This window comes from Dama dama, chromosome 24 (assembly GCF_033118175.1).
Source record: "Dama dama isolate Ldn47 chromosome 24, ASM3311817v1, whole genome shotgun sequence".
Lineage (NCBI taxonomy): Eukaryota > Metazoa > Chordata > Mammalia > Artiodactyla > Cervidae > Dama > Dama dama.
Window position 1 is genome coordinate 16,846,751 of NC_083704.1, and position 12,579 is coordinate 16,859,329.

The 12,579-nt window shown below is 46.9% G+C and overlaps 1 protein-coding gene across 1 annotated transcript in view; it reads left to right on the forward strand.

The window, feature by feature from the left end:
* ITGA9 (integrin subunit alpha 9) overlaps window positions 1-12,579 on the forward strand; it is a 362,863-nt gene that overhangs the window by 325,525 nt on the left and 24,759 nt on the right. Inside the window, exons 25-26 of the mRNA XM_061127757.1 lie at window positions 559-678; window positions 4,147-4,248. Of these exons, the coding sequence (XP_060983740.1) occupies window positions 559-678; window positions 4,147-4,248 (222 nt within the window). The remainder of the gene's footprint in view (window positions 1-558; window positions 679-4,146; window positions 4,249-12,579) is intronic.

Sequence of the window (12,579 nt, forward strand, 5' to 3'; positions counted from 1 at the left end):
ACATTGTCCTCCAATTAAAAATAAATTTAATAAATAAATAAATAAAAACAAAATCTCCTGCTTTCTCCTTGCAAAATCCAGTTTTGGGGTAAGGTGCACCAGTGAGCTTTGACTTGAAGGCGTGTTCGGGTGCCCACTGGACAGGAAGTCCTTTGGTTGCCCTCTGGTGGCAAGAAGGAATGATTGCATCTTCCTATGGATTTCATCTGCCTAGAAGGACTTGCCTGGTGGCTCAGACGGTAAAGCGTCTGCCTACAATGCGGGAGACCTGGGTTCGATCCCTGGGTCGGGAAGGTCTCCTGGAGAAGGAAGTGGCAACCCACTCCAGTATCCTTGCCTGGAAAATCCCATGGATGGAGAAGCCTGGTAGGCCCCAGTTCATGGGGTCGCAAAGAGTCGGACATGACTGAGCGACTTCACTTTCAGAAAGGCCTCAGTTCTATAAATGCTGTGTTCTATAAATACCGGTTCTGTATCTATAAATGCCTATTCTGTAAATGTTGTACTCTTGTCTTTGTTCTTAATACAGTTTGACCATTTTCTGGTTATTCTTCTCAGGACTGTGAAAAAACAGGAATTTCTTGCCTAACAATGCACTGTAACCTTAGTGCACTCGCTAAAGAAGAAAGTCGTACTATAGACATTTATATGCTGCTGAACACAGAAATTCTGAAGAAGGTAAGTCCTGAAGAACTTTCCTCTCAGAGTTCATTTACAAACATTTGAATTGGTTTCCTCAGGAAAAACTCTACCTGCCCCTTTTAAAACTGCCCTGGCCAGCACCATGGGTAATTCTGCTTCAGAAGAATGCCAAGGAAACATACCAGACCCTTGTTATTCAAAGTGTGGTCCAAGGACCAGCAGTGTCAGCATCACCTGGGAGCTTCTTAGACCTGCAGAATCTTGGACTCCACTCAGGCTTTACCAAATCAGCATCTCTTTTTAAGCAAGAACCCCAGATGTTTTGTTTGCACAGTTGTTTCTTAGACTTTTTTTTAATATTTATGTTTTATTCATTTGGTTGTGCCAGGTCTTAGTTGTGTCTTGTGGGAGCTAGTTCCCCAATCAGGGCTTGAACCCAAGTCGCCTGCATTGGGAACTCGGAGTCTTAGCCTCTGGATCATCAGTAAAGTCACTCTCGGACTTTAACTTGCACATTTTAGATCAAAGGTTTTCTGTAAAGGGCCAGCAGTAAGTATTTTAGGCTCTATGGGCTATACAGTGTCTTGCTATTGCTCAATTCCACCATTGTGTTGTGAAAACAGCCATAATCCATACTCAAACGAGTGGGCGTGACTGTGTTTCAATAAAATTTTATTTACAAAACCAGCAAAGGGGTGGATTTGACCCATGAAACATAGATTGCCAACCCCTTGTTTAAATGACACCTTGTTTCACAAAATCCACCTATTGAATCTCAGATCACTTTGCTCTTATGAGTTTATAAAAGTGGTTAAAAAATCATACAAATTCACGGTAAATTATTTTCACACAAGTACTGCTTAGTATGAAAGGCTACATCCAACAAATTGCTTTTAAAGTGATCACGTGAAGATAAAATAGGCAGGTTAGCCACAGAGATTCTCTTTATTTTCCTTTGGAAAAACTGTATGTGTCAATCCATATAAAACTGTCAGTGTATAAATGAATATCCTTAGAATAGTCATTCTAGCATTATTTTTTTAATTAGGCATGGCAGCAACATGTTGGCCTGATAAGTCACAGGCGAGGGGAATACGGGATGTTTTACCCACTTTCCATCTCTGGCTCGTGGAGAGCTGGGAAGAGTTGTGCTTTGAAGGGAAACTGGCTAGGGGCAAGCTGGGCACGCATGGCACTGCTTCCCTGTTGTACCTCTCTCCTGTTAAAAAGGATGGAGTTGGGAGTGGACCCGACGTGAACCAGAGCACCCCTGGTCACCCGTGGATTCCAGAATATCACATCACAGGAAGTGCCTTCCTGGCCTGGGTCCCCAGGCCAGGTTGGGTGATGATGATTCTGTACACTTACCCGTCCTGTTCCTCTTCTTGACTAGTGGCCCTGGTGAGAGTTTATTGCCTGTGCCACACTTGCCACTGTCGACAGAGCCCTGATATGGCCCTGGTGGTGGGAAGCCACTCTCACTGCTCCTTCACCCCCAGCCCAGATGGCTGCTGCTTGCACATCCGTCATTTGTGCTGAATCACAAAGCCTCAAGCCTTCCTTGTCCCCAGCTCCGGCCTGGTGTCTGCATCCCTCTCTTTGTGATCAGTGGCTACCCTTTGCCAAGGAATATGTCCTGCTGATTGCTGTCCCCATGGGCCATCCAGCCCAGTCTATACCCCAAGACAGCAGGAAGCCATGGGGTATCGTATGTGGGTGTTGGAGGACCATTTTCCTTGCAGATATTCTACAGAAACGAGCAGAAATCTCAGGTATGTAGCTAAGCCTCTGTCAGGCCCAAAGCCAGCCACGCCTCCCTGGAGACTCCAAGGGCTCCTCGCCTCCCTAAGGACATGGGGCAGCATCAGCCTTGTGGCTTACCTAGGCTGCCACTTCTGTTTATTCCCCTTTGACCTGGAGGTCTGCCCCAGACAAGGCAATTTGCAGCTTAATTGCTTTGACCTTAACAAGTTTTTATTTGAAATGTAGGATCTGATTTTTTTAATTATCTGAGGATTCCGATTTCTTTCAAAGTGTTTGTTATCTACAACTGCAGGAGATCTGTTCCATGCCTCCTAATCTGCTCAGCCTTTAACTTGGACAGTCATCATCATTATTATTGTCATTAGCAATACCCAAGATGATGATAATGATGATCCAAGATTGAAGAGACAGTATATCCAGACCCATAAAACCATAAATCTACAGAACTGGTAAAAGATTGCTGCATAGAAAATTATTTACTGCTCAGTATGAGCTCACTGAAGCAGTTTTTGTTTTGTTTTTTTGAGTGACAAGCTTCTGAGAAGCATTTCAAATGTGTTTTATTGCTGTTTTTAACAGGACAATAATTAGTGTGTAACTCCCAGGTAAATTCCACAGGTGGCATCCCCAGGTGTCCTCCCTAGAAGGTCTTTGTGGTTTCTTTGGAAGTGATGAGCTGAGCCCCTTGGAACTATTTTCTGTAGAGACCGTTCTCTTCTTTCATTTTGCAGGGGTAGGTTTAACCGGATGTGGGCCAAAGCTGGCTTCAATATGTGCCTCCTTGCATGGCAGGCAACCTGAGTAAATATAGAAAGACACCTTTCTGGCAGAGCCCAGCTGCCCCCACAGGTGGGGTGCAGAGTACTCTGGCCGTCTGTCCTCTGTTTCCACGATGGGAGCCAGCCTGCCTCTCTCTCAGTAGTCAGTGCAGCCCCATCTGGACCACTGTCTCGATGTTCTGGCCCTTCCCTGAGTCATAGTGTTGCCAGCCCCTCTCTTCTTCCAGACTCCTTCTCCATCCCTACCTTGGGGCCATTCTCTCATTGTCTGGATCGGTGGCTTTAAATCTGAGCCCATGCTAAGGCTTCTACCCAGAATGACTGATGGGCTCTGCCTAAGTCTTACCTGGGACGAACCTCCTCCCCCCATCACCCCCATCCCCTTTCTCGTCAGACCTTTGACTTATTACAAGCCAGATGCTTTCTCCTTCTCATCTCTCTGTCTGGTACCCTCGTTCCCGCTTAAAGGGCTTTGACCTCCCCCTCCCCATGCCCCCCAACGCAAAAGCTTCATTTAAGAGCAAAGAAAGAATTAAAAGGAACTCATGTGGAGAGTTTGAGGGTTGTGGTCAAGGCAGGAAGATGCTTGGGAAATGTAAATCAGATGCCTTCTGTGGAAGGCCAGACCTAGATTTATCGTACACAATTCAACAGCTTTATTTATTCTCTACTCTTTGGGGAATATGTCAATACCAAGATCCAAATATCTGGCTCCTGCTGCTTGGAAACCACAGCACACAAGTCTGCATGTGCTGACTTAGCAAAACTCCAGAGCTTTTCAGCATCCACTGTGATATGAAAGAATCCTCAGGAGAGAGGCTGGAAATCTCTGCTTCGTTCAGTGATAGAAATATCTGTCTGGTCTACATGGAATCATAGAATTTCAGTTCCACCTAGGATCTCAGGGCCCTGTCACTGTGACTGAAAAGTCTTACAGCGAGTCATACTGTTTCATCCTCAGGACAGTTCATCTGTCATCCAGTTCATGACCCACGCCAAGGTGAAGGTGGACCCTTCCCTGAGAGTGGTGGAGGTCGCCAGTGGGAACCCGGAGGAGATGACGGTGAGTACAACCCCCACCTCGACGGCCCTTTTCCGAGGGTGAAGGGATCTGGGTGACTTGGGAGACTTGATGCTAGAATTTGAGGATAATGATGGCCTCTAAGCCAAGATGTCAGCTTTGTGGTAGACCCACGACCTTGCCTGCCTTGGCTTCCAGGCCCCCCAAGGGGAACTGTGGTCTGCTCTTGTTGTGACAGCCTTGTTCTCCAGGATGCTGTTATGTGAGAGCTGCTGGCCATGACTAGCCAAAAGAGAAACTGTCTGGAAGTACCCTTGGCAGTGCTTGTTGCATTTCCATTCTAGAACCAAGGCTATTTTTATCTTTCGCAGACCTTTCCCTGAAACCTCATCTGCCGTCCCAATCACTTTGCTCCATGGATAAACACTCAGTGTTTAAATAGAAGTTGATTGAGTAACCTTCTCTACCTACCCCCCATATCCTCTATGAAGTGTAGTCGGCAAGCAGCCTCAAGATGGGAGGTGTCGCAGCTGGGAGTTCAGATAGGGGAGGGAAAGGGGTGGCCTTGGAATTTTGCTGCCTTATTATTTTCAGGGTCAGGAGGGGAGGTGCATCCTTTGATACCCAGACTCAGGTCCTAGGTACATAGAAAGGGAAGACATCAACCTCTGAACTGCTTTTGCCAATAAGCTATGCAATGATGCTAGCTTTTTGCATCTCCTTCCCTGGAATTTACTTCTTTCCAGGGAGACTTTACCCTCTCTTGAAACAGTCAATACTGCTGTGACAAATTTACAGAAGTGAAAAATTTGCAAACATTATTTGATTTCAAAGAAAAACATGTTAATTTATTTTCTAGTAACAAGGGACACACCGCATGTCTAAATGTTAGGATGGGGATCAGAGCTAAGAGACCCTTAACAATAAGACACTGGCTAGGAAGGGTACATATAGAAAATAAATCCCTAGGACCTCCATGAACCCTCAGTCCTGAGCAGAAGACAAGAGTGTCAGCTGGTACAAAAGGAATAAGAATCTGTGAGAATGTTAAAGCTACCCCAGAGTGTGGGTATTCCGTGCCCAGTTCAGGGAAGAACTTTCGGAGGCAGACTTAAATTCCTTGACTCATATCGAGAAATTGTCCACCTGGTCATTAATAACAGAAAGGGAATGGGATGGAGTGGAATGATGCTGAAGTCCTTCACTCCCAGAGTCACTGTTTCTGGAGATCAAATATCTGGAGTTGGCTTTTGTCTTTTCCTCTCTTCCATTTGGGCATTTAACTGCCAATCCAGGCCTTCACCTGGGGAGTGAAAAAGAATGCAGAGTCACTGCTCATTGTCACAGCTCCAGTTAAAAAGCTTTACAGGATGAGATACGTGGCCACCAGGACAGGTTTGGAATGTTCTGGTAGATCACACTGTTCCCAATTAAGAGCTAATGGAAGTAATTAACAGGTTTCCTACAGGTGGAATCCCTTGGGTAAATGAAAAAACTATCATGGGTGCATTGCCTTTGATTAAAACATAGAGCTGTGGGATCCAGAAAGACATTGCCTGACATCCCATTGTTGGATTCTGAGTCACCTGTGTGCCCCCAAAATACCACTTCCATTAATTACTGTTCCATTTTGAGCACTGTGGTGATATTTTCATTATCAAGAGATCTTTGGAAGGAGCTCTCATTTTCAACTGATTTTTTTCTAGTACTCCCAAGAAAAAAGGAACACCCTTCAGAATGCCACAGTGCCCCTATCTTTCTCCTTTCCATGAGTTTGCCTTTCAATCCATGAGCCAAGATGAAGTACTACAGTCTGTTCTCAACTTTTCTGGCAGGAAAAAAAAAAAAATCCTTTCTGAGTAGAAAGGTTTGCCTTTTTAGAACAAACATGTTCCTCCCTGCGTGATTCTTCTGAATGCCTGGCACTCTGTCAATCGTCCGTCAGAAGGGAAATTTCCATAGAGGCTAGCCACCAAACTTAAATCGGGCAAAATTTCACAAGATTGGAGATCAGGCATCACATTTGTATGGCCTTGGAATGGAACAGGAAGTGTATTTGCAGCTGGTAGCGAGCAGGGTGTGGGTGAGAAAAGGAAAGCAATCTGTTTTTAAGCACATAAAGTGTGCATGCTGATAAATTCAACTGACAGGGAATATAGATAATTTTCTTGGGACTCATTGTGTCTTTTATTTTCATGCCATGGTATGGGGAGTGCTTTCCAGAGTGTACAGGTGAATAGCTGGAAATACGTACTGGATGTTTGAGGCATCTTCCTTTTTTATTAATAATACATTTGAAGTGCCCTTGGCAGGCAGAGTGTTAGCCATGTGTCCAAGACCAACCACACCAGCTTACCTGGCTTTGTACATACTCAAACCTGAGAATTCTGGATGAGGTCTGAGTGACCATGTTCAGTGCTGACTGTGCCAATATAATACACTGAACTTCCTGTTATGTCCAACCCTTTCTACTTTTCTGGGAGCGCTGCCAACAGCTGAGGTTAGAAACTCCCTGGGGGCAAACCAAGAATCTACAGCACACAGCTCTGCCCCCGAGAGCTGCCACCCCAGACGCCCTTCTCTGGCCATATGAGAGGCTTGTGTGAGTTACAGAGCAAATCTATTTTGTCAGTACTTTGAAATAGCAACATATGTGATGGACATGGAGATCCACAAATGGATAAATCAGTCATTGCCATGTGGAGTGGGCACCAGGTTGAGGTTCTGGGTGCCGGCAGGAGAAACTGATCCTGTCTCCTTTTAGCAGAATCAGAATGGATTAGAATGATATCAGGGAGCTCTCAGAACTGCCAGTGAGGTTGGAGAGCCTGACTGGGCATGTGAGAAACCTGCAGGGCCAGAACCACAGGCTGGGGCAGGCCCCAGGGAGAGCCTGGCGTGCTACCCTGGGCACTGCTTCCCTGGCTCCTCTCTGCCTCGTGCTCTAGAGTCATGTGGGAACCTCTCCCTAGCTGAGGTTAGGCCCCTGTCTCTGGGGAGCCAGGCCCCCCAGGAAGAGCAGGTGGCTGGCATTTTTGGCTATTGTAGTACAGCCTACCCCTCACCCTGAGACTCACCCATAGGAGGATTCCCCAGCACTGGAAGGATGCTAAAAAGTGAGGAGCATCCCCTCCCATGTGCTTCTGTAACACTACAGGCAGCATGGGGCCATCTAATCTGTGGCTCATTGAGGGCTCCCTTCTGAGCTAGTCTCTGTTCAGTCATTTAGACCATTTTGTCAGCTCCATTGATAAGAGAATGTGCAAATTTTTGTCCATAGGTCGTTGAGGAGTGTTTGTGCTTTGGCCTTTGTTTTAAGGATTAACGGGCTTGAATGAGCTACTTCTGATTCGATAGGGCAAATTTCTGGGGCCTTCTACTACTGCCACAGGAACCATATGTCCAAAGAGGTGGTCACCTCCCTCCCACAGTCCTCTGACATCACCATCTCTTACCCTACAGGTGGGGAGACAGGTCATGATTTTTATAAGTCCCCAGAGACTCCATTGTGCCCTCCCTGGGTTAGAATCCCCAAATTTTTTCCTCAAGTGAACAAAGAGCCTCTGATGCTTAGGAGGAAGAGGCAACTTGCCCTGGCTCTCACGTAGCTGAGCCAAGGATAGGGTCCGGACCTCTTGACTCTCATCCAGGTGCTCCTTTCTCTGCTCTGCAGCCACGCAGTCATACAGGAGGGCACTGCGCCGTCTTGGATAAAAGATCCTTGACAAGTGCAAGTGTCCACCCTGGAAAGGACACTGGCTGGTTTTAAAGTCTCTCTGTTAAAATTGCCAGGTTCCCTTGGGGCCCAGCCAGCCCCTCCTGACTGGACCTGGCTCTCCTACCCCAGTGGGGGCTTTCCCTGTTCAGTCTGATTCAGACTCCAGAACGGAGCCTCCTGGCTGCAGCCTTGCTTTCATTTCTTTTTTTTTTTTTTTTTTCATTTATTTTTATTAGTTGGAGGCTAATTACTTTACAATATTGTAGTGGTTTTTGCCATACATTGACATGAATCAGCCATGATTTACATGTGTTCCCCTTCCTGAACCCCCCTCCCACCTCCCCCCCACCCCCACTCCATCCCTCTGGGTCATCCCAGTGCACCAGCCCCGAGCACTTGTCTCATGCATCCAACCTGGGCTGGTGATCTGTTTCACACTTGGTAATATATATGTTTCGATGCTGTTCTCTCAGATCATCCCACCCTCGCCTTCTCCCCTAGAGTCCAAAAGTCTGTTCTGTACATCTGTGTCTCTTTTTCTGTCTTGCATATAGGGTTATCATTACCATCTTTCTAAATTCCATATATATGCATTAGTATACTGTATTGGTGTTTATCTTTCTGGCTTACTTCACTCTGTATAATGGGCTCCAGTTTCATCCATCTCTTTAGAACTGATTCAAATGAATTCTTTTTAATGGCTGAGTAATATTCCATTGTGTGTATGTACCACAGCTTTCTTATCCATTCGTCTGCTGATGGGCATCTAGGTTGCTTCCATGTCCTGGCTATTATAAACAGGGCTGCGATGAACATTGGGGTACACGTGTCTCTTTCAGATCTGGTCTCCTCGGTGTGTATGCCCAGTAGTGGGATTGCTAGGTCATATGGCAGTTCTTTTTCAAGTTTTTTAAGGAATCTCCTCACTGTTCTCCATAGTTGCAACCTTGCTTTCATTTTTGAATAAACCTGCCTCTCTAGTACGAATTGATCAGGCCAGCAAGTTCCAGCTTCATTTGCTCTGAAGCTGGTCAAGTTCAATTCCCAGTCTTGACCCTTCTGGGAAGTCAGTCCTTCTGGTTTGGCCTTTTCTTTGTGAACAGGAAACACTGCGTTTCCCCCTTGGGAATTAGAAAAGCCTGCCCTCAAATCCCATCTCCCTCACGTCCCAGTGGTGTGACTGAGGCATCAGGTGAGCTCTGTGAGCCTCTCTTTTCTCGTCTATAACGTGGGAAAGCTAGTTTCTTCTCCCTGGAGATTTCCCCTCCATGCTGCTTCCTGCCGCTACCCCCACCACCCCAAGATGCACACCAGCATATCTCAACCAGAGGGCATCATCTAAGGTGGTGGATGAGATACTCCAGAAGGTACCACCTGTAGTTCCTTTGTTGTTTACTGCATCTTGAACCAAGCTTACAGTTTTCTGTCACCAAATAGACTATGACTTGTACTTTACTGTTTACATGCCAAATTACAGTTAAAATTACATTATATCCAGCAAGAGGGTTCTCCTTCTTGTTACATCAAGAGGTAGGAGGAAGAAGAGAGACACCTCCATTCTCTGTCATCATCAAACGATAGTAGGCAGTCCTCTCCCTTCACCCACCACCCCCATGTGAGAATTAAGCTCTAATCATAAAAAATTTAGAAAAACCCCAGTATAGTTTGCTGTTTGTCACTATTTAAAGTTTCACTTGATGAATACTCTATTGGGGGCTTGCTATGGGCCAGGCGATGTACAAGGCACTGGGGATGCAATGGGGAACCAAATAGCCATGCTCCAGGCCCTCCCAGAGCTAACGAGGGGGTGACAGATGGTAAAAGAGAAGCAAACAGCATTTTTTTTTTTTCAAACTGAGGTGAGTTCCATGGGAGTAACGTGCTCTAAATTGAGGGAAATCTAAAGAGTGTTTCTCCAAAGAAGTTGAAATCTAGAGAGTGAGGAGGAATTAGCCTGCCAAGCACAGGGAAGAGTGTCCCAGTGAGGAGGGAGAGCTGTGTGAAGACCCAGACAACTTGGCGTGTTCAAGGCTGAAACACCAGGGCGGTAGCACCTGGCGAGTGGTGAAGACATCCATGACGGGAGACACAGGAAGACATCCGTGACGGGAGACACCGGAAGACATCCGTGACGGGAGACGCAGGAAGACATCCGTGACGGGAGACACCGGAAGACATCCGTGACGGGAGACGCATGAAGACATCCGTGACGGGAGACACCGGAAGACATCCGCGACGGGAGACGCAGGAAGACATCCGTGACGGGAGACACCGGAAGACATCCGTGACGGGAGACATCGGCAGGGTCACACCATATAACACCTAGGGGCAGTTACAAAGGGAAACTGTTGCAAGCATTTGTTTTGAGCAGGGAATGGCATAATCCAATGTACATTTTTAAAAAATCACAGGCTACTGTATGGACAGTAGATTGTAGGGGGCTACAGGAAAGTTGTGACCATGACTTGCTAGAAACGATGATGACCCAGGAAATAGAAGTGGACAGGTAGATTTGTATCGGTGGAGGTCTAGCAATCTCTGCTAGTCACATGTAGAGTATCTGTCCTAAGTGGTTGGGAGGGATCAAATGACATCTTGATGCAAAGCCCCTCGCCTGGTACATCACATGGGCAGTCAGTTAATAGTGGCCTAAGGCTTCCCTGATGGGGAAGCCAGTAAAGAATCCACCTGCAATGCCGGAGACATGGGAGACATGGGTTCAATCCCTAGGTCAGGAAGATCCACTGGAGGAGGAAAATTGCAACCCATTGCGGTATTCTTGCCTGAAAAATCCCGTGGACAGAGGAGCCCGATGGGGTACAGTCCAAGGAATTGCAAAGAGTCGGACATGACTGAGCGACTAAACACACACATCCATTGAAGAGATGGGTGAAGAGATACATGAAGAGATGGTCAAGGATGGGAGGAACCAAATGAAGAGTAGCTTCTCCCTCCCTCAAAACCTCAAGAGTCATGATCGGTTTACTGTAAACCAGTGGTTTCCCGCTATCATCATGCTTATTATTATCATTTCTTCAAGCAACAGAATCCATTTCTAAATTGAAATGTGCTTTGGTTGAGTCAGAGGTGGGGTGCCTGTAACTCACCACTATTTGTATCTCTGTTTTCTCTGGGGGTCCTCTACATGCCCTCACCAAATCCCTGGGCTCTATGGAAATAGGAAACCACTGCTATGGAAGGCTGTATTTTAGGGCAAGGCTGCTGTCCCATCCTTCAGATTCTTTAACCAAACATGAACTGGACCTCCAATAAACATGAATGAGAAAAAAAAAATTAGCCTCAAGACTCCCATAGCACAAACAGGTAAACACTGTACACGCACATGTGTGCAGACACGCATGCTTGAGCACACACACCTATACATACACACACACCACAGTGTGGCTTTGTGTTGGGAAAGCCTGAGTTGACGAGGTTAGGAAAAGCTGCATGGAAGGAGTGACCCCTGAACAAATACGGAAGGCATTTTCTAAGTGGACAGGGGAAGGTCAGCCTACAGGAGGAGTCAGATGGTGTCTGAGGACAGAGTCTCAAGAAACAGACCCTCAGATGAGGATGTGGGTACAACAGTTTTTTTAAAGGAAGTGTTCCCAGTGAGATGGGAAAAGAAATGAGGAGACAGGATAGGGAAGGAGAACGAGGGAAACAAAAGTGGGATTCCAGGGGGCCCCAGGCTCAGCAGAGCTCTGGAGCTCAAGTAATACTTCAGAGTTCTCCTACTTTGAAGCAAGGGAACTAGGCTTTCTCCTTCCTGCTGTGTGTCAGCCACTGGCCAGAGGCTGCCCAGGAAATATCCAGCGCCAAGATCCTCCCCCTTTTCCCGTGCCCTGAGGGAATGCAGCCTCTGCCGGTACCATCCACTAGCACCGGTGAACGCTTGTAAAGCTGGGATTGCATGTAGGGCACTGATCGAGGGCCCTGAGAGACGTGAGCAGAAAGCCAGCAGCGTTGAACACAGGTGGCACTGATCTCCACCCAGACCCTGGGGGCTTGGCTCGGCGGGTCTTTCTGTGCCCCATTTTGCTTAATGACTTCATTTTCGTTCATTTATGCTCAGTTCTTGTGATATGCTGGGCATTTGATGTGATTATCGCCTGACACTCTCACGTCACCCTGTGAGTGAAGTATCATTGCTCCTACTCTCTGATGCGGGAAACTGAGGCTCCCAGGTGACAGCCTGAGATGCTGCAGCTTATCATTTAAAGAGCCAGGTCTGGCGTAAGGCCGATTGTTTGCAAGCCCAAGGCACCCTTCATCCTCTTCTCCTGAGGCCCGAGCTGTCCTGTTGTCTGGCCCACACACAGTGGAGCACCACTCTGGCAGATTGGTAGGAAACGCAGCCATGGGTGGTGAACAGCTGGCCCGTCGTCTTCGGAGAGACCCTTAGCTCCAGTGACCTCAGAAGCACATCATGTTCTAACTTAGTGGTCTGTTGATTCTGGAACTCTTCCTGTTGTGGCCTGGTCCCTAACCAGATGCACAGCTACTCATCAAGAGAATTAGCACTCATCGAGGGCCCTCCTTAGCCTGCGGTAAAGGAGCTGTGTTCCCCCCCCTCCCTTTAAAGAGCAGTCATGAGGTTTCTCAGGAGTAATAGATATAAAACCTCTCACCACCATGTCTGGCACACAGTA